The sequence below is a fragment of the Myxocyprinus asiaticus genome, chromosome 6, assembly GCF_019703515.2.
Source record: "Myxocyprinus asiaticus isolate MX2 ecotype Aquarium Trade chromosome 6, UBuf_Myxa_2, whole genome shotgun sequence".
Taxonomy (NCBI): Eukaryota; Metazoa; Chordata; class Actinopteri; order Cypriniformes; family Catostomidae; genus Myxocyprinus; species Myxocyprinus asiaticus.
In genome coordinates, this window is record NC_059349.1 from 23,068,901 (window position 1) to 23,092,280 (window position 23,380).

The 23,380-nt window shown below is 40.4% G+C and overlaps 1 protein-coding gene across 1 annotated transcript in view; it reads left to right on the forward strand.

Moving 5' to 3' along the window:
* Window positions 1-4,171, forward strand: part of plppr4a (phospholipid phosphatase related 4a) — a 36,198-nt gene extending 32,027 nt beyond the window's left edge. Inside the window, exon 7 of the mRNA XM_051700406.1 lies at window positions 439-4,171. Coding sequence (XP_051556366.1) covers window positions 439-1,956 — 1,518 coding nt within the window. The 3' untranslated portion in view covers window positions 1,957-4,171. The remainder of the gene's footprint in view (window positions 1-438) is intronic.
* The last annotated feature ends 19,209 nt before the right edge of the window (window positions 4,172-23,380 follow it).

Genomic DNA, 23,380 nt, shown 5'->3' on the forward strand with positions numbered 1-23,380 from the left:
TTATAATATGCACAGCATGCGTGATGCACTTAATGCTGTAATTTTAACATATTAGCGGATTCACACTTTCACTGTAAAGCATGCAGCACATGCAGACAGTATAATTATTTAATTAAATTGCATCCTTTTGCAGTTTAATAGTCACATTGGACCTACCATTATTTTAATTATATTAATTAGGCATTAATTTTTCCCCAAATTTCTCAAATTCGTATGTGAGCATTTGAAAGAAGCCTTGTGTCATTCAGACAGCGTGGCGGCTCAAATTGAGTCGGTGCTCGGTACTTCATAAACACTGGTATCGTGACATCTTTTTAATTTAGTTTCGACTTGGTACCGAAGTACCAGAACTTTTGACATCCCTATACAGTACAATACAGTACAGATAAAGGAGATTTTAGTACAGTAGTAAAATGCTGCCTTGTTGCTCTACTTCAGGGTCTGTATGCAGTCGGGAACTTTAAACCTAGTGAAGACACATCTCTGAAGACACATCAACTCCAACTTCTACAGCATCAGCATCACCGGCAAACACAACCATCACAACCTCCACCACAGCCCCAGCCAGTGGTGCCTCCACCTGCCATGCGGGAGCCGCTGAGACCCCTACCCAATCTGAACACAGATCCACCGCGCTTACTACCACCTAAGAGTCTGAGCATGCGGGAACGTCCCACCTCGGCGCGCTCGGAAAGCATCCTGCTACGTGGACCCTCCCGAGAGCACAACTCCATGTCAAGCTTGAAGAGGGCAAGCACGGAGTTGGAGTGCATTACGCCACCCAGTCCACTCTGCAAAGAGAGCTTTGTGACATTCAGTAACACCTTGCCTCGCGTACATTCAACGGGAGTTGAGGAACATGTGCCTCGCCGCCACGCAGCCATCCATGCCTCCATGGACTCCACACGTTCCAAGCAGCTGCTCTCACAGTGGAAGATCAAGAATGAGAACCGTAAGATGTCACTGCAAGTGATGGAGGCTGAGGCTTGCCAGTCTCCCCAACGCAACATGCAGCTCCGCTGCAGTTCTGAACCTTCTGCCGTGGGCTTGGATGGTGAGCTACGTGGTGGACCCCCTGGGCAGTACATGAAGCTTGCTGCCAGCGCTGTGCCACTAGCCAATCATAATAACACTGGTGGCCTGGCAGGTGGAGCTAGGGTATCCATCCAATCACGGCCAGGCTCCTCCCAACTGGTACATATCCCTGAGGAGACGCAAGAGAATGTGAGCTGCTCCCCTCAGGAGGACAGTGGGGAAGTGGATGATAGTGGGGGAGGGGGTGGGACTGCACGCTCTAAATGGCTGAAGGTGGCCGAGAAGAGCACAGTCTGCAGGAGTAACAGCCAGCCCCGTATCATGCAGGTCATCGCTATGTCCAAGCAGCAGGGTATGCTGCACGGTAGTCCTAAAAGTGAGGGCAGTACCGTGAGCTGTACCGGCTCCATCCGTTACAAAGCCCTGATGGATCAGGAACCCAACACGGGCATTGTTAGAGTGGAGGCCCACCCTGAGAACAAGCCGGTGGTGAAACCACCATCCACAGATGGCAGTGGATCGTGGAGGTGGAAACCACAGGAGCGCAGCAGCATCCGGCAGTCCCTCGAGCTTAACGACCTAAACCGAGACTCTGAAAGCTGCGAGTCGTTGAAAGATGGTTACGGCTCCATAGATGGCAACTGGAGCCTACCTGACATGAGCAACCCCCATCATCCCCATTTTCACCATCACCACCACCAACCAAGTATCACCACCATCCGAGTCACTCCAGTGGAAGGGAGCAGTGAAGCCACCTCTGAAACTCTCTCTTCCACCTCCAGTCGAGATTCCACTCTACGCAGGAAAGGCAACATCATCCTGCTGCCCGACAGAGGGCCTAGTCCAGATAATGCCAGGAACTTGCCTCACTTTTTCAAACCTTCCCCAACACCTCCTCCCATTTTGACTTACAAAGAGTAAAAGAAACCTCTTTCCCCACTGTTCCCAAGAGTTGCCTTGGTCTCTGAACTCTGAAGACTGGAGGCTCCATTGGGGTACTGAGTCATTCTGAATGTCTCCATTCCCTGACCACTAGACAAACCTGCACTCTCCAGAACATGAAAGGCAACGTTGTGCATTTTTAATCAACGTTGTGTAGGTCTTTTGTTACTAAAACATTTAATAAGTACAAAATATTCAATCTGAGGTCATTTAGTAAAGGTACTGTGTAATTTGCTTATTTTGTTTTAAATAGCATTTGGATTAACTTTGTTACCAGATCCCTGTTGTCTGTTGTCTCATGGCAATGTGGGTGGTTTCAAAATCCGTTTCATAACACAACTTTGTACATTTTTATATATTTTCTCAACATAAATATTTGTATGTACCATTCAGCCCATTTCATGGCAATTTAATTGCTTGTGGCTAATTATTGTTTTCACTATGTTGCAATTAAATAATTTAACCAGATGTTCAATCACACTCATAGCTTTTAGATGAACAGGAGAATATTAATGTGATGGATGTTTATTGAGAGTTCCATCAATGGTGTATTAACCAAATGGATGTTTTGTATAGAGGGGCTTGTTTAACCATATGCATTGTGTGTTTTGGTGACCATGAATGAGCTATTTAAATTCAAACAGCTGAAAGCACTCTTTGCTGGCACAGAGACAGTGAATTTATAGACACTCCAATGCAGAGAACAATACATTCTTAACACATTAATGTAATATTGCCTTTTGTTTTACAGAACTTGGTTCCACTCACCAGAGAGCACTATTTAACTCATAACTATTGATTTGCAAGTCTCTATATGTTTAATTAAGTGTGCTTGAGCACAGTTATAATTGTGTTTTATGGCTCATTGCTGTACAACAGTGATGTATTGTGAATCGTATTCACTGTTTTTCCCCCATTTTGCCTGACTGGTTGGGGTTATATAGCAGAGTTGCACCCTACTCCTCATTTTTAAGCGTGTTGGCATAAACAAATGACTCCAAACCACTGCACATTGCAGAGAAGCACTTCACAATATAAGAGCAATAGGAGGATCCAAGCGTATTAGTGGGAACTCTTTGCTTATTTTTTTAAACATTTTAAAAATACTAATAATCACATTCTTAGAGTGCCTCAAAAACAATTATTTGCTTATTAGTTAGTGATCCATTACTTGTATCTTGCAGTGACTGTGCAAAAAATAGTACAGTTGTCACAGTAATGGTACTTAATTTTTATGGTGCACAATGGACAGATGTCTTAAATGGACAGATGTCTATTTTGCCTTAAATAACCACTATCGTTGCTAACAAATGGCACTGGACAAATGGCACAGTCCTTGAGTGCTCATAAAATAAGAGGTTTTAATGAAATACACAAAATAGACAAACAATGTTAGGATTCGTACTGTGTAAAGTTTTTTAGCACATTGTTTACATCCTTCTTAGGACCATCATGTAATCTATACATAAATATTGCCAATAAAGAATGTATGATCAACCCAGTGATGGATAAATTTAGTTAATTTAGAGAATAATTTACATGATGTTGGTTGGTTTGTGTTTCCTTTTTTTATTTATTAAACATAGATTTCATTAATTTACATAAATACATATTTTTAAGTCTCTGTTCTACAAGAGTGAATCAGAACCAACACATTTAAAAAATTTATATACAGTATGCTTGTATAGTTCAATTGTACCCCACATAATGGCGTTAACCCGTTGTTACATATGCATGGTGATTTAATACTGTATGTAATGTAACTAAAGGGTTTGTTTTGTTTTGCTTTTATTTTGTATATGATGCCTTTAATAGTGATGGCTGGTACCTTGATTTTTACTGTAATTCACTCTGCAGAATCAACTGAATAATCATGAAATATTTGTACCCTTGTAAATAGGTATTTGTAACTTTGCCAGCAAACTTGTGTGATAGTGTACTGTAAATAAGAGGAAAAGTAATCCGTTAAGATGTGAGAGAGGTCACTAGGTTATTATTTGAGTGTCGCAAAGACACTTGCTTTATTAGTGCTCAAAACCAGATGTGGTACATGAGAGAATTTTTTTTCTGTGGAACATTAAAGACATGTTGACAGATATTTGGAAGTTTTGCCTTGTGAGGTTTTGCTTAGCAGTGTATTTTGACTGAGGCTCAAATGTCTTAATAAATATTGAAATAAATGTTTGGTATCCAATACAAGCCAAAACAAGCATTTTTTTCCCCACACACTATCTTCTTGCATGATGTCACCTGTGTCTGACTGTACCTCCACCTATGTCTGGGTGAAATGTCTTTAGACACTTCCTGAGAACTTAAGATAAGATAATGTGTGTAATTTTTGCAGCACCAAACTGAATAATTATTGTATAACACTCCACAATTTTGCCATTGGTAGAGCAAACAGTCCTGCCCCAAACTCACTCCATTGGTTGAGCCAGTAATTGACATATTGGACCCCTTAAACTCAAGCTATTTTTTGGAAGTCCAATAGTCTTTACACTCTTTGGGGAAGCCTACCTACGAATGCCTTGCTTTTAGTTGACAATTGCATTTATCTAGGATAGGAGATTGTATTCATTGAAAAATTATGCACTTCACCTTGCTCTTGTGTTTAAAAGTGTGTTGCTGTAGGGTCCAGCAAAATAATGGCTCTGTTTCAGCCATCTGTTTTCAAAAGTTGCCTTTGTATATGTCCTCTAAGATTACGTCAGCCTGTGTGTGCTAGAGCCAATGAAGTGTAATATCCATCTCTCTGTCCTGTATCCAAGAATTGTCAGTCCACCCTTAAGGTATTTCTTAAGAAAAAGCACTGACCAGCTTAAGCTTTAACAGATGATCCCATATTATGTTCACAGAATCAAAGGTCTTCCCTTCACAGTCACTTTGTTTATATCCCCTGTCAAGCTTAATGTTTCAAACTAGGAGCATGGCATTTTGGATAAAACACTCTAGGAGTGTCAAAAGTATGGAAAGTGGGTCTGGTTAGCATTGCTGAATCCAATCAGTGGACACAAAGTAGGTCAGAAAGCTGACCTAAATTGAGGAAGAGAGTCTTAGTCTCCTCCATCTCATGTGGTATCCCCTGAAGACCAAATACATGGTGTTGAAAGTGGAGACTGAGATGGTACTAGTGAGTGAACAGCCCTGTAATATATCAGAGACAACAGGGAAACAGAGACAGCTTAGAGCAAAACTTATTAACAATGCTGCAGAATGACTCCTATGTACAGACCCCTAATCCATTACTTTCAAGCTTGTCACTGGGCCTCGCCACATTGAAGCCATGAAGCCATGGGCCATTGCTCAGTAAAAATGGTGCAACAAGAAAACATATCACATGTTACCTGGTTAATGCAAAAAACAGAACAGCATATGTTAAAGGGAAGGTAAGCAATGTTCAAGCCCCTTCTCATCTTATCATTCCAGCATACAGTCTTTAAAGTCCCTTTCATTTATTCCATAAATCTGTCATTTTAAATTTAAATTATCCTTGTAATGTGTTATCTGCATGGCATTTGGCAGAGAATAGCATAGCATACATACAAACCATCTGTCCCCTAGATTACTAGGAACCTGGTTTATCCCCATTAACAGTTACAGTAGACTGTTTATAATTCTCAAATAATTCAGATTTTCTTAATGCCACAATACACATGTCTGTACGATTTCAATAGAGCCCAGTATTACTTTGCTCTTTTGTACATTTTTTGCTATTATTATAAGTGGTGCTTGCTTATGGTAAGGTGCCACTATTACATTGTGCTGACCTTGGTTTAGGGATTTTCCAAAATCCCTAAACCAATTGTTTGCTTCCGACAAAACTTTGGCATGGAATTCGTCATGCATTGTTTTACGTACACCCATAAATTTGGTGTTAAATCAACTGGCTTAATGAAGGAGACTTGTGTCTCTACAAAACAAAAATGGGCGTTTCCCAAGCAGTGGGCGTTTTCAGTCCGGGATTGACTGCAAAGCCCATTGACTTAACATTGAAAAGGGCGCAAAGGGCTAATATTTCCAGAACATGGGGATGGCCTCTTTTCACGTGGGGCAGTAAGGCAAGTTTAGTGACACTCTAGCAACCACCCACAACACCCTAACAAACACCCAGAACCCCATATCTCGGCACCCAAACATCATAGAGACATGGGGGTGGGCTCTTTTGACTTGGGGCAGGTTTAAGGTAAGTTTAGTGACACCCTAATAACCACATAGCAATGACTTGCAAGTCATTTTAAATCAGTGTCTCTTGGTGTATTGATGAGTCAATTAATGTTATGACTGAGAGCTACATACGATTGTGTTTAAAACTTGCATACTGTAAAGCAAATGGCACTTTGCTTGCCTTTCAGCAATTAATTTGATCAAAGTAACTTTCAGTGAATAATTGGTGGGCCATTCCCAGTCTGGAACAATCTGGGGTTAATGGTAATGCTCTTGAGCACAATGGTGCTTGGAGATCTCAGAAACTTTCCAGCCTGGTGGCGACACCTGCACACCAGCATCCCATGCTGGGGACCAGCAACCAAAGCACAACATAAGCAGGTGACCAGCAATTCTGGTAGATTTCTTCTGGTTAATTGATTCCTCTTATTAGTGGTGTCTAAGCAATGTTTGGTTATTATAGAGGCCTCAGGACTTGAGCCTGGTTTGATCAGAGGACTCTACAGTGTTGGTTCATCTGAGGACAGACTGAAGGAGACAGATGGAGGTGTCATCTGGCAAAGACAATGCATCCACAAATCAGCAGCAGGGGGGAGAGACAATGTCAAGTTCATATCATGGCTGTCAGGCATGACCTGTCAAGGTGATGTCAAGGTAGAAAACAATAGTTCTTCTTCTCTAACAGAGAGGCACAGACATGACTATCAAAAAGTCTCAACACATCAGGCCTCTCCAGGGGCTGGTTGCACCAGCTATACGTAAGTTACAACTTAGCCTATTTGTGGTGTAAATGGGCACTAAGTCATAATTTACGCACTACTAAATATGTGAGCATTGCACCATTAAACTTAGGTAGAATATAACCCTACATATAAACTAAATATTTACGGATGCCTCCAGCAAGGAGTAATGGATGGAATAAAAAATTGACATCAGTGAGCTCGTGTTTTGGTTGACAGCTTCAGTCCTTTCAACATATATGATGATGTTGGCATTTACACTCATTTACATTTATGGGAGAATACATTATGTAAAAAACGTACTTCTTCAGCATGAAACCGATCTAACGGTGCACTTTCCTGTGTACGCCGCCCGGTGTCATGTTTCAACATATACTAAATATACAGTGAATAAATGTCTATTTTTCCAGCCTGTTGTATTAGTATTTATTTATTTATTGCCCCTTATTCATTTAGATAGTTACTGAATATTGTTATTTACATAGGCTAAATATACCATTAATGAAATCTTGTTTTATTACGTATTGCATTTCAATGGGGATGTAATTTATTACAGCTGACGGTTACGTGAGCAAACAAGGTTTGAACATCAACTGTAACAAGATCTAACTGAAATACACTGCTTTTTAATACTTCTGTGTACAAATTTGAAGGCTGCTTATTGGATCAATACAAGAAAACGTCATATTATGTGACTATGCATTACATTACGGAGAGCTTACGACCTACTAGTTAAGTCTTGCCTTAAGAACAGGTGGTGCAACTAAATTTTTGACTTATTTACAAATTAACTAGTAGTTAATAAGCCCTTAGTGTGAACTTTATGTCTCAGCTTAAGTGAGACCTTATGCAAAGCTGGTGAAACCCTACCCAGAGTTGTATTAAATACAGAGACAGTGAGGGTGAGGAGACAGACCACTCAAAGGAAAATTAATGGACAAAATTGTAACACTTAGTATGACAACTGCAGGAATACACCGATCAGCCACAACATTAAAACCACCTGCCTAATTTTGTGTAGGTCCCTCTCGTGCCGCCAAATCAGCGCCAACCCGCATCTCAGAAAAACATTCTGAGATGCTATTCTTCTCACCACAATTGTACAGAGCGGTTATTTGAATTACCGCAGACTTTGTCAGTTCGAACCAATCTGGCCATTCTCTGTTGACCTCTCTCATCAGCAAGGTGTCATGTGTATTTTGTTGATTCATGTCTTTTATTTTGAAATGTTTAGTTCCTGTTTCCCTTGTCACGTGATTTCATGTTTTCCCTCCATGTTCATGTGTCATGTTTTCATTGGTTTATTGTTTAATTATCTTGTTATCAGTTCTGTTTGTTCATTGGTTTATGTTCCCCCATGTCCATGCCTCATGTTTTCCATTGTGTCTTTGTCAAGTATTGAATGTGTATGTGCATAGTAATGTTGTTTATAGTCAAGTCATGTTATAGTCAAGTTTATGTTTCATGTTTGTAGTTAGGGTTACTGGTTATCACGTTTGTAAATAAACTGCACTTGGGTTCTCTCTACACTTCGTCATTGTCATCATCATTGCCAGCAGCCAGCCAACGTTACACAAGGCATCAACAAATCCCAGGAGATCAGCAATTACAGAAATACTCAAACCAGACCATCTAGCACCAACAATCAACCATGCCATTATTTAATCAGCCAATCATGTTGCAGCAGTGCATAAAATCATTCAGATACGGGTCGTTAGCTTCACTTAATGATCACATCAACCATCAGAATGGGGAAAAAGTGTGATCTCAGTGATTTGGACTGTGGCATGATTGTTGTGCCAGATGGGCTGGTTTGAGTATTTCTGTAACTGCTGATCACTGATTTTCACCCACAACAGTCTCTAAGATTTACTCCGAATGGTGCCAAAAACAAAAAACATCCAGTGAGCAGCAGTTCTGTGGACAGAAATGCCTTGTTGATGAGAGAGGTCAACAGAGAATGGCCAGGCTGGTTTGAACTGACAAAGTCTATGGTAACTCAGATAACCACTCTGTACAATTGTGATGAGAACAATAGCATCTCAGAATGTTATTTTGAGATGTGGGTTTGCACTGTTTTGGTGGCACTATGGGGACCTTCAAAATATTAGGCAGGTGGTTTTAATGTTGTGGCTGATTGGTGTATAAAGGTCCCATCTTTCAGTTCAAAAAGCCAATCTACTTTTTTATAAAAACGTTGCATGTTTATTTTAATCTAGAACTCACATGTTCATTAGCTAGACCAGTGTGATTTGAGCTAAAGAAGAAAAATGTATGATACCATTGTTAGATTTTATTGCCAATTTGAAATATACTGTTGAACCATAATCTTAACAAACAGTTTTAGAGATTTTGGTCTTTCCCCATGCAAGTAGATAAAAGCTGTAATTGTATGCCTATTACCTATAAGCTGCCAGGATGTGGTATTTAAATGGTCACAGAGTGAACTGATTAAATTTACTTAACATTTTCTTGACAATATGGTTCTTGTGGCATTTATTCTAAATGTAATGTATTCTCAGGTAAAAATGTCATTATTTAAATATTCTTTGTTTGACTTTTGCCATAATTTTGCCTTAAAAATGATCTCTCTGCTATGGTGCTTTGCTGAATTATTATTATTTTTTTATTTGTTTTTATGTTTTTGTAAATATTCACAGTGATGTATACATGTTAATAATGATTTTAACTGATGAAGCTCTACATGGTACAAGCCGAAATGGCTTGCATACTCCATGGTGCAAGCTGATAGGTCCTTTGACATCTGTTAGCCAATCAACTTCTTTGTCTAGCATATAAATTGCCTCAGTAATTTCCAGATAAGCCGATCTCACTGCAGAGGGCTGCAAGAGTTTTCCCACTGAAACCCTCCTCCAGCTAAGCAGCACTTGTCTAGATCTGCTTCAGGGGTATTTCATGTATGTCTAAATGTGTTTTCAGACCTGTAGCTCATTTGAGTTGTTCCAAAACATGGGCCAAAATTGTTACAATGCTGCATTTTCTTCTTGGTTCAGTTCGCTTTCACAAGGCAGCATTTAAAATCAAATCAAAATTGTGTTAATAAAAGTCACATGTGTGCAAGTGTTGGACTGATAACTAAGCCTTGTCACTAACACACTTATGGTATTACCCTGCATGCCATACAACATAGAATGTAATATATAATCACATATAAATCACTAAAGAATAAATATTCACAGACAGCGACAGTTAGCACATACGTCCATCAAACACATGCTAACAGGAAATTATTCTAAATGTCAGCATTTGCTGAAAACAATGCACGCTCACTGTCCTATTTAACCATCACCAGACACTGAATCTGCGAGGCAAAGAACTGCAAGTTTACCATCTCTGTGAGGTTGCCATGGCAACTCCGCAGAGACTCTGGATAGAACGAAAGTGTTTCCAATCAATGTCCCCCCCCCCCAAGATGAGTGTGAGTACATTGTGTAGCTGGTGGCCATGGCAGTGCTGCTTATGAATCTGAGAAATAACATTTACCCTAGTTTAGACACCATTGATACCTTCATGCTTGATCAGCAAAAGGTACAAAAAGCTTGTTCAGACACCTTGAGGTTACCAAAAGGACAGAACACCTACGCTATCCTCGGAAAAGGATCTTTATTACACATAGTAGCTCAAGCCACTTAAAATGTACATGTCTCTAGTCCTCCTGTTACAATCCCACATAATGGTGCAAGTTAACAACGGAGACAGGCAAATAAACCTGAACTTTTAATGGAAGTCAATCCATTATTGTGAGTCTGGGGTTTAAACGCAAAATGAAAACTCCCTCACTAACTCGAGGTAATTGTATTTCTGTTTTCTGCAGAGTTTTTCCTAATTTAATGGTATTGCCTTGGGAGGTGAAAAGAGCTACTTGTGAATAACGGTGCATAAATAGTTGTAAAACTGTACTCTGTACTGCAAACTGATCTGAACTGAACTGCAAAACATGCGAAAATGAAGAGAAGTGCAACCTGAAATGTAAATGAATTTGTCCCCTGGGGTGCTGCACTAATTTATCTCTCCTATTTATTTTCAATCTGTATGTCCCTCACAGCTAAAGCAGGAGATTAAATGAGTTACAGTAGGTTTTTTTTTTTAGGTGAATTACTTTGCTAATGATGATACACAGAATACTACATAAGGCAATGGGCACTTGTCCAGGGCGAATCAGGTATGTGTAGCAGTCTTTAATTAATTATTGTATTGTAGGTATTTTTCTCAGTTAAAGGGATAGTTCATCCAAAAATATAAAATTCTGTCATCATTTACTCACCTTCATATTGTTCCAAACATGTATAACTTTCTTTTCTCTTTGGAACACAAAAGAAGATGTTTAGGACAATGTAGCATCAGTCACCATTTACTTTCTTTGCAGTTTTTTTTTTCTTTTTTTTCTGCACAATGAAAGTGAATTGTGACTGAGACTAACATTCTGCCTTACATTACCTTTTGTGTTCATATGAAAAAAGTAATATGGGTTTAGAACAACATGAGGGTAAGTAAATGATGACAGAATGATGACATTTAATTTCATCATGTTCCTAACATTTTACCTTTAAAGGAATCGTTCACCCAAAAATGAAAATCCTCTCATCATTTACTCACCTTCATGCCAACCCAGATGTGTAGAGTAAAAGTAATCCATAAGACTTCAGTGGTTAAATCAATGTCTTCAGAAGCAATATGATCGGTGTGAGTGAGAAACAGATCAATGTTTTAGTCAATTTTTAGTATAGATTCTCCTCCCTGCTCAGTCAATCTCCACTTTAACTTTCACATTCTTCTTCTTGTGTTTTTGGTGATTCACATTCTTTATGCATACGCCCCCTACTAGGCAGGGGGAAGAATTTCTAGCAAAAATTGACTTAAATATTGATCTGTTTCTCACCCACACCTATCATATCACTTCTGAAGGTATGAATTTAACCACTGGAGTCTTATTGCTTACTTGTATGCTCCCTTTATGGAATGTAAAAATTCTGACACCCATTCACTTGCATTGTATGGACCTACAGAGCTGAAATATTTTTCTAAAAATCTTAATTTGTGTTCTGCAGAAAAAAGACAATCATGCACATCTGGGATGGCATGAGGGTGAGTAAATGATGAGAAAATTTTCATTTTTGGGTGAACTATCCCTTTAATGTAGTGTTTAATGATACCGGTTTACCAGCACAAATATTCCAGCAGGAAGACGTCTGGATGCAGTCTGCCTTTAAACTTGTCAAGCCCATCCAAAAGCAAATGTATCGGTAAAGTAGTAGTAGTAATCATCATTCAAGCCATTCATTCTGCTGCATTGTTTTTATCTCCCCTCCCTCAGTGGGTAAATTGCTCGCTGTTTTATATGCTTCTCACCTCAGTGTGCAGTGTGTGTGCACCATGTCCTCAGTGCAGACAAGAGTTAAATTATTTCACTCATTTATTTTTTCTGGCTTTCACTTTTGTGTAGAATCACCAATTAATTTATGCTTTTCATCATGGGCATTTGTTTACAGGTTTGCTGTTGTTGCATCAGTTTTGCTGTTTTCACAGATTATTTTTAACTTTGTCCTTTCAGACTGATCTCAAGAAAAATCGGCCAGAGGATGTTGAATGGAACTACAGTTGCGAAACACAGACCAAAACAGCATTCTTTCACTTCTTTGAATGGGTGTGACGTGAAAAGCACAGTGCGTCCGATTTTCGAAACAGTTTAAGTAGTAATTACATTAATATACTCCTAACCCTGACCTGACCCTAACCCTGACCCTTAACCTAACCCAAAAAACAACAGTACAGACAAAATAGCTTTCTTTCACTAACATTTTTGCAAATGTAGTATCATGGATGTAACGTCAAAGGTACAGGGCGGGTGTTTTCGGTGTATGAATATTCACTGCATGGTGGCGCTATTCCAATATTCCAATTCCAAATATGGGTGGCAAAACATTCAGAACTTACATGTCGAAATCCTCTGTGATCATGTTGCTACTTTGGTCTGCAACACCTGAAAATGGCGATTCTGGAAAATGTAGGTCATACCATGTGAGACCCCATAATCCTGTTACTCGGAGGCACAGACAGGCTTTGGGAATGCAAAACACTGTTGACATCACAGCAACAGCAAATCTTTTGTGTTTATTCAAATACACCAATCCGATGCCGTTGAAATCTGGGTTATCATTTCACAACAACAATCCAAATCTTTTTATTTCCTCTCTTTTATATCTAGTCACTTCCATACATGTCATATATCACCTTGCCTGAACAAATTATCTCTCTCCTATGGTGCCTTGTTGAATGCCATTGTTTTGTTTTATTAAATGTTTTTGTAAATATTTACAGTGATCTTTACAAGTTAATAATGATTTTAAGTTCAGAAATGAATCTCTACATGGTGCAAGCCTATAGGTCCTTTAAAGGAAATGGCTTGTGTAATGGTAGTCAGCTGGTAGGTAGCTGAGCAGTGTGTAAACCACTCTCCCCTGGCCTCAAGAGGTGCACTAGCGACTGATGCTAGGAGCTGTAGCCTTTAGGCTCCTCGTTAGAATGCCCGCCTCCCATGCTAGAGACCCCAGTTCAAATCCCACTTGGAGTGGGTCGAGCAGGACCGGTTACAGTGGTGCCGTGACCTGGATGGGAGTGAGGTTTAGGGGTGAGTGTAATGATAGCCAGCTGGTAGGTAGCTGTGCAGTGTGTAAACCTCTCTCTCCTGGCCTTTTCTTCTTGTTCAGTTTGCTTTCACGAGGCAACATTTCAAAACAAATCAAAATTGTTCTGAACCCCTGAGGACCATTCCACAGAGCCCTACCCAGTTTTTCAATCTGTCAAGGAGAATGTTGTGGTCAACTGTGTCAAAGACAGCACTGAGATCTAGTAATACCAGCACTGATATTTTGCCTGAATCAATATTTAGCCAAATATAATTTATTATCTTTATGAGTGCTGTCTCTGTGATGCGGTCAGAAACCAGACTGGAAATTGTCCAAGAAGCCATTCGAGATTAAGTATTTGTTCAGCTGATTGAAAAAAACATTTTCAATTATCTTGCCTATGATATGAAGATTTGAAATTGGTTTGTAGTTGTTTAATATAGAGTTATCCAGATTGCTCTTTTTTAGGAGGGGCTTAACAACTGAAGTTCCCTTACGATTCAGTTTATTTTATATTGCGTCACTAAACTGACACTATGGGGAGTGTCGTTCTACACAACCTAGTTGAAACCCTTCTACAATAACAACGATTCTAAGATTGGCTATGGTGTTTAAGCCCCGCACTTTTAGGCATGAAGCTGTCCGGTAAAAAAGCGGGCGCGCAAACACCATTCTCTCATCTTAGAAGTCCTCAACATTCATCGTTGTCGGAATACACGAGCCAGCGGACAGAATCTTCACAAGCTTAGAAGACTCTCCATTCCCCTGCAGTGTTCCGGTGGACATTCTACACCTCGTAGATTGACGTTTTGTTGGTGAACAGGTCCTTGATTTATCGACATACCTACTCCACGCAACAGTACATGTCTATGAGTATACTTTATTGCCATTGCTATATTGTATATACTGTATATATACATATATATATATTTCATGTTTGTGTCTTTTTAAAGATGTTATTCCATAAGTGGTCCTTATGCAAGGGGCACATCCCACCATCAGATCAACATGAGAGCTGCATTCGCTGTCTGGGCCGCGCCCACGCAGAGACAGCTCTCATGGAGACAGACTGCCCTCACTGTGAGGGCATGAGTCTCAACACACTCTTGAATCGCCCTCATTCTGAGGGATGATTCAGCCTCCCACACCCTCCCAACTGCCTCTTCTGTGACTCCCTAAGGATCACACGAGGAGGCATGGCGAGGCCGCGAGGTCAAGCAGGATGAATTTGAGGTGGACCTCGTGCCGGCACATGCCTTGCGACCCCCTCAATATCCATGTACTCTCGCTGAATTTATGACGGTACAGTATGTGCGTGACGAACTTCAGCCCTCTGCAGGAGTGCAAGACCTCATCACGTTCGGTGGTTCTGACTCTGGGGATGATGTTATGTCTCTTGCTGCATCTGGCGATTGGTCAATTGGTCAACCAAAACCAGTGAGGGCGAGGAGCATGCTCGTGCTTCTGACAAGGAGATGCTTTTCGTCCTTTCAAGAGTGGTCGAAGAGCTCAGTCTCAAATGGTCTCCTCCAAAGGAACTGGAAAAATCTCACCATGATTTGTGGTTCCTGAAGTCTGGACGTCGTCAAGTGACCATGTTCTGAAGATCTGCCTTGTTCTTCCCAGAAGTTCATAACGAACTAACAAAATCCTGCCGTGTGCCCTATTCAGCTCACTCGCACAAAAAAGTGGACCACGGGGAAGATAAAGGTTATGCCCAACTGCCCCCTGTGGAGGAGGCGGTAGCGGCAAATCTCTGCCCAGCGAGTAGCAGGGAGTGTAAATCACACCCTGTTCATCCTTCCAAGCTGCGTCGACTAACGTCCACACTGGCTGGAAAAGAGTACTTAGCAGCAGGCCAAGCTGGTTCAGCACTCCACACGATGGCGGTGCTCCAGGTTTTCCAAGCCAAGCTCCTCAAACAAATGGATGAGCAAGGCTACGATCCAGAGACTTTCAAAGAGCTCCACTCCACTATGAATTCAGTTCAAACTGAAGCTGTTACAAAAAGCATTGGGGCTTATGGCAGCGGCATCTGCCATCATTCCATTAGGTCTTTTACATATTACACCTCTTCAGTACTGGCTCAAGCACTGTGTGCCACGATATGCCTGGTGCCAAGGGCGCATGCACATCACTGTATCTTGCCACTATCTAGCTACTTTAGCACCTTGGACAGCTCCTGCCTTCTACAAGCAATGTGTCATGCTAGGACAGGTTTTCAGGTGGAAAGTGGTGACCACGGATGCGTCCAACACAGGTTGGGGTGCAGTGTGTGACGGACACCCAGCTTTCAGCACCTGGACAGGTGCGAAGAGGGCATGGCACATCAACCGCCTGGAACTGTCAGCTGTTTTCCTAGCCTTGAAGGCTTTTCAATTCGAAATAGCGAACTATCATGTTCTGATTCACTTGAACAACACAACAGTTGTGGCGTGCATAAACCACCAAGGCAGAACTTGTTTCCTGCCAATGATGAGACTGACATGTCACCTCCTCCTGTGGAGCAAGCGCCATCTCCTCTCCCTGCGGGCGACATATGTCCCAGGCCATCTGAATTACGGTGCGGACCTATTGTCACGCCAAGGAGCAATGCCGGGCGAATGGAGACTTCATCCTCAGACTGTCCTGATAATCTGGGAAATATTAGGCAATGTAGAGATCGATCTATTTGCCTCCATGGAGAACGCCCACTGTCCCCTCTGGTACTCCAAGTCCCAGGGTCCGCTAGGAGTGGATGCAATGGCCTAAAAATGGCCTACGAAATGCAAATACACGTTTCCCCCGGTGTGCCTCCTTCACTCTGTCATATGCAAAGTCAGAGAGGACAAGGAAACGATTCTATTGGTTGCGCCAAAGTGGCCCAATCAGACCTGGTTTCCAGAAATGATAGAGATTCTGGACGGCCCTCCATGGAAAATACCGCTGAGGGGGGATATACTTTCTCAAGCACAGGGCACAATCTGGCATCCCCAGCCCAAGCTGTGGAACCTGCATGTGTGGCCCCTGAACGGAATGCGCTAAACGTGCCAGAACTGACTCAGTCAGTTATGAACACCAATTTCACAGGCAAGATTGCCATCTAAGAGACACCTTTACGCACTGAAAAGGAATGTGTTCACTAATTGGTGCTTTTCACGTGGCAAAGACCCAGTGAACTGACCCATACCTGAAATTCTTACATTTCTCCAAGAGCAATTGGACGCAGGGCTCACTCCGTCAATGCTCAAAGTTTATGTGGCAACTATATCTGTGTATCACGCACTTGAAGAACTTCAAGAGGCACGCACCTCTATAGGCAAACATGATTTAATCATAAAGTTCCTTAGGGGAGCGAGGCGGCTAAATCTCTCTTGCCAGGCTACAGTCCTGACTTGAGACCTAACTTTGGTCCTAAAAGCACTTGCGGGGCCCCCCTTTGAACCTCTGGACTCTGTTGAATTGTGTGTGCTTTCTCTTAAGACCGCATTACTGCTGGCTTTGGCCTCAGTAAAATGGGTCGGTGATTTGCAAGCACTGTCAGTCGACAATTCATGTCTGGAGTTTGGTCCGAGTCTTTCAAAAGCCACTGTCAAACCCAGAAAAGGCTATGTGCCTAAGGTTTTAACCATGCCCATCAGAATGGAGGTGGTTCACCTTCAAGCCTTTTTCCCTCCTCCATTTAATTTGGATGAGGAACAGTCCTTGCATTTGTTATTCCCTGTGTGAGCACTACACAAATACATTGAGCGCACCCACCAGTTTAGACTGGCTGACCAGCTCTTTGTGTGCTATGGAGGATGCATGAAAGGAATGTTCATCTCCAAGCAGAGACTTTCTCATTGGATCGTTGATGCGATTGCCCTGGTTTACAAGTCGCAGGGGGCGACTTGTAAGGGTGCCCAATTGATGTTAAAGCACACTAAATTAGAGGCATGGCCTCTTTATGGGCATGGACGAACAGTGTGTCCTGACAAGACATATGTTTTGCAGCAGGATGGTCTTCTCAAAACATATTCACAAGGTTTTACAACCTAATGTCTCTCACATTGCAAGTCCTCTCTGCCTAGAGCGCTTGCTATTTCCTTGGCCAAACATATACTTATGCCCCTCTTTTTAAGTACAGGCTCCCCGTACTATTCCTTCAGGGCAGTACCGCAAGTAATTTTGTTTCAAGAACTGCAGTCTCTTGTAGAAGTCTGTGGCAGTTTGAGCAGTAAGTGGAGTTTGAGCTAAAGGACTTTCTCATCTGTCTCTGTGAAGGCAGCTGTGTTGTCTCATTTTAGGAATGTAAACTGCCGGTAGTAAGAGGCTGGTAGACTGCTTTGACAGAAAATCCACTTTTTGTAGTAATATTTTAGTCCCAAAAGTCTCTGGTTTTTTGTGTGGGTGCCGTTTGAGCACTGTGCTGAACTGCTGATATGAAAACAAGAGGTTAAATTGCAAAAGCAAGGTAGCAAAGCAAGGAGCAGTAAGCAAAAGCATCCGAACAGTAGCAAAGCAGGAAGGACAAAGAAAACGTTTAAGAAAAGCCTAAATATCTTACACTGTGCATCAAAGCACAGCATTTCCATCCGTAATTCATGTAATTTTTACTGTACGTCTTCAGTCATTTTTACACATTCATAAATTGTGGATCATGTTTTAAGTATACCTATAAACTTGAAAAATTAAAATTCTCTGATAATTTACTCACTCTCGTGCAATCTAAGATGCTATTTAAACACTTTTTAACTATAAAAGATCACTTCCAGGCATTGATCACGAATCACCGCTCATCAGACTCAAATGACCGACTAGTTCAGTGAAGTGGCGTATTCATTCAGCGGGTCAAACCAATGACATGCTCCATCACAGCGTGCACTCGAATGCTATTGGCTCATGCTATAGTCTTTACAGGCATGAAAAGCAGCAAAGCTCATTGGCTCCAAAAAGGAGAGACTTAAGTAAACGAAAAATATGAGTCAGTGCATGGAGGTGAACAAGAACGATTTGTTCACTTGAAAGATTTGTTCAAAAAGACTGGTTCGTTCACGAACAAAACATCACTAATGTAAACACACACATCAAATAGACATCTGGGTGATGTACTTGTGCCATCAGGGTCACCACATAGTACAGAATGTGCATTCCAATTAGAGGTTGCTCTGCAAATAAACATTATCTATTACTCGGATGGAAATTCATTGAAGAATTTCCGTCATGGTTATTTATGTTTATGTTTATCCATCCTTAGTTACTTTTGCATTATTTCTGCATTGAAAAGTGCCTGTTCTAATGATCACAAAACAAAACAAACACACAGACAAGCAGTAAAAAGGGTGAAGCCAAGTAAAGATGGTTAAAATAAAACTAATGTGCTAGTTCTATTTCATGCCTTCTAAAAGGTTATATATATATATATATATATATATTGTTTTATCTGTCAAAAAGTTACTAATGCCTTCCTACCTGTGTCTGTTCCAACAGAAAAATGTTATAAAAAAAGGTGATATTAAAATTACCACAGGAAATATTGTATTATATCTAATATAGTCGCCAAAAAGCCTATATCCACGTTTTGATTATGAATTACAGTGATCTGCTGACTTCCAGGTATGCTCAAGGTCAGGGTTTCTAAATCTTTTCCCACTGCAACCCACTTTTTTGAATGTCAGTCATGCATGACCAGACCTACAAACCTGCCATATCCATTATAATACCTTATAATTTTTTCCCTGTAATATTCCTGAATTGGATTTCTAAATTTGTATCATGTTTGCTAGTGGATTGAGGTGATCAGCTCAGGCGGTTTCATAGCCTGCAGGGAATAAACTGTTCCAAACATGTGAGCATGCAGCAGCCTTGAAGACATCTTTGCACCAAAAAACATTTCTCAGCCTCTCCAAGTTGGTATTTCTTCAGGCCAGAGACCTCCAAATGGGGGTGGAAACTCCAAAAGAGTGCGGGTTTACTCCAAAAGGGGGTTGCACCAACTCCAAATGAGGGCGTCACTTCCACTCATGGTTAAGGTTAGGGAAAGGGTTAGTTTTGGGGTTCACTATATCTTCAATGGCGATCTGGAGCTCATGCCCCTTTTTTGGAGCAATGCCTGCAGCTATACCCTTCTCAGCCTCCGTCCTGCTGGGCATGTACATACAGTGTTCTGATTTTTCAACAGAACTGGCGAAAGTCCAGCCTGTATGTCGGAAGTTTCATCTCAGCCTGGAAAAAAGTCAGCAGAGCGTGAATTGAGTGGTAAAGTAAGTGTGTTGTTACAGACAGTGATGGAATATCTCAAATCCCCTGGGGCTGCAGTACCCAATGCAAAAGGAAACACTTATTGTTGAAAGAATCTTGAAAAGGAGTAGTTCACCCAAAAATTGGCAGGTCGTTAAAGCCTCTGTATTTCATGCAAGCAAAATGGATAGTGTTTTTACTGGCAAGCTAAAGTAAACTCAAGTGTAAATGAGATTTGAGAACTCCAGCGGTAAATTTTTTTAAAAAGTCAAACTTTTTGAACATTCCTCACACAAACCCTTTGTATGGCTTCAGAAGACTCAGAATATATTGAAAATCAAATAAATATGGACTTTTATGATACTTTCCGGTGCATTTTGGAGCTTGGCGGGATAAATTCCCATCCATTTACAGTATGTTGTATGGAAAAGAGCAGCTCAGACATTCCGCATAACATCTCATTTTGAGTTTCAAAGAAGAGTACGTTCGGAACACCATAAAGGTGAGTAAATGATGATTTATTTATTTATTCATTCATTTTTAGGTAAACTTAAAAGGTGCACTCAGTAATTATTTCCTCATTAGAAAAGTTTAACTCCTAAAGACATGAATTGTAATTTTGCAATATATATAGGAAATCATGACCACTCACATAAAAATGAAGACTCCAGTCATTTCAGTAACCTTAAAAAAGCTGTTTTATTCTACATGGAGAGGGTCCGCACATGGGGTTTGCCATTTTAGAATCACATGACCAACCTAATTCTACTCGCTTTATCTCAGTAATCATCCTGTTATTTGACACTTTCATTTATTGAGTTAAGTAATCATGGCTGACTGTAAATACTATATTTCTACAATGGCATCTGAAACTGAAAACTGTAGGAAATTTCTCAGTTATAAAAGTGATTACAAGTCACAACACATATTTTAAAGGTTACATCAGGTTATAATCATTTGTGTAAGATACATTTTTACTATCAAAAATAGACTGTGTCGTGCAGTGTAGAATGATTATACAATGGAGTCTTTTAATAGTGTTATAGTTCATATATTTTTAGCTGCTGTTTGCAGGAAAACGGTCACAATAGTTTTCATTTTAAGTGTAGCAAACTGGTCCAAGAACAAAGAAGCCTCAGTCTAGGATTCTATGCTTTTCATTGCAATCCTGAGGTTTCCTTGGGAGAGTCTTTTGCAGATGGTCGAGATGGCCATGTCATGTGATGACCATTAAGTGAGACGGTATTTCCTGATTTATAACATGAGTGAGGAGGGGTCTGAAGGAAGGTTATGTGCTATCCTGAAAAATTTCCTTTGTTCAGATGATGGTTGAGAATAAACAGATGTGCATTCTTACACTAGGTTGATTCAGACTTTAAGGGCACCATATTGGCAGAGTCTTTAATTTTTTTATTATTTCAGGGTAGACTCTGTATAATTTATCTAACTCTTCTTCTGTTTCCGAGCTCCTCAGATCTTACAAAACTATTGATTTTAAATTATGCTGCATCCAAGCCACTAGGTGTCAGTGTAAGTCTAAGATGACACAAAGACAAAAGTTACTGAATGCACCTTTAACTTAAAGTACACAGTAATGCAAAACACAATCTGTCACAACCTGTAAGATTAGTTTCATGCATCACTATAATTGAATAAATGTGGAAAAACTGTGCAATGTGAGTTCATTTAAATACCCTCAGATTCAACTGCCCTTGCAAACTCAGTGCAGTAGTGTCTCTCCTCCTGTATAAAGGACAGGAAGTGGATGAGGTGGCACTGATACACTGAGACTGTGGGGGACTGATTAGACAGGACATGACCTGCTGAGCCCCTCAATCATCTTTAGCTCATCAACAAATGACACTCATTAAAGGGATAGTTCACCCAAAAATGAAAATTCTCAGATAATGTACTCACCCTCATGCCATCTGAGATGTGTATGACTTTCTTTCTTCTGCAAAACACATTTGAAGATTTGTAGAAAAAGATCCAGGCTCAGCATGTCCTTAGAATGGAAGTGGATGGTGATTCTATATTTGTAGATCCAAAAGCACAGATAGTCAGCATAACAGTAATCTATCCTATCTCCAGCGGTGACATTAGCAGAGAGGAGAAAGAAGGAAAGTACTATACAAAAAAATAAAAAATTTCTGACCTTTTTTCTAAAAGCTTTTTCATAGTCAGCTGCATGACATACCGTGGAGGGCACTCGAGAAATGCAATTCACAGTTGCCCATGTGAAAATTCACCATAGCAACCATGCCACTGAAGCAAGTGGAGCGTCATTCACTGCAATAGGCAACTCAGCTTGATACAGCACAGCACAAATAACCTCATATCCCCAATCTTTCAACATGTACAGTATTCACCTCTGCATTATTATTAAAGCAATCAATTATGCATTCCATTCATGCATATAAATTAACATGTCCTTTTCTACATGAATTGTTTTGTTTTCTAATGTGCTGATGTCAGTAGGCATGTTTTTTGTTTGTGTCTGGGTATTCATGGATGTCATGTGTGCAAATGTGATGGTAGGCAGGTAGGTGTGCAATTGTCACAACCTCTGTCAAAAAAACATTGAAGTGTTATTTGGTGATGCCCTAAAACTTTTGTTAAAGCAAACTGAAGTGTGTGATTAAGGCTACATCAAATGCATTAATATATTAAAACAGTCTGTTCCGGTGGTGCAGCAAATCCATTGCAATTTTCAAGCCCATATGAGCCTGGACAGACTGAGAGACAAGGTCGGCTTTTGAAGGTACCACAGTGCAATAGAATAATTCACATTGTTGTATTGTGGTCATGCCAACAGGCTGCTGTTATTATAGCCTGCCTGTTTTCCTCGATCCATCACATGGACGTGTTTTGGAAAATTGTTCTTGATATATCATTGAAGTGCAGCAGCATCTCAACATAACAAGCTCTCATATCAAGTTTTTCACGGTTAATCCACGTATTTTATGAGGGACATTATTTAGTTTAATGCTATTGTGCAGTTGAGTTATCATAGTGTTTTCAAGAACAAAACTGTCACTGTTAAGCTACTGTACAGTATATGTGTATATTAGATTTGATTTTCCTTTATCTGTGTATGAAAATCTTAATTTTCATACCACCCTGGTATAAAAATCATCTAATGAGGAGCAATGCCATCTACTGGTATACTGAATATAGCACAATATCTAAATCATACATTTAGGAATACCTGTTTTTGGTATGGATATGTTTTTTAAACAAGACAATGAGAAATTATACAGTTGTCCTAAACATTATAACACTGGAAGATTGTGTATGGACATTTTTTAATAACTGTTACATTAGAAATGTTTCTGCAAACATATCATGAACCTGTCAAGACAAGCTAAACAAAGAAATAAATAAAATACCACAAATAATTATACTATGTAAATTTATTAGTATCATTCACAACTTCATTTTAGACTGGTATACAGGAATACATTCATGCACAGGCTTTAGATTTACTTTCCACTTAAAGCTAGTGCGAAAGCTAGTTTACCTGAATCAGTCTGTCAATGACCAGGCCACTAAGAGCGACTTAATGACAGGCTGCAAAAGTGTGTTGTACATGGCAATAGCAACAACACTGAAAAGCTCCTAGGCGGGAGGTTTTGTTGAGTTGAGATTGGCCGC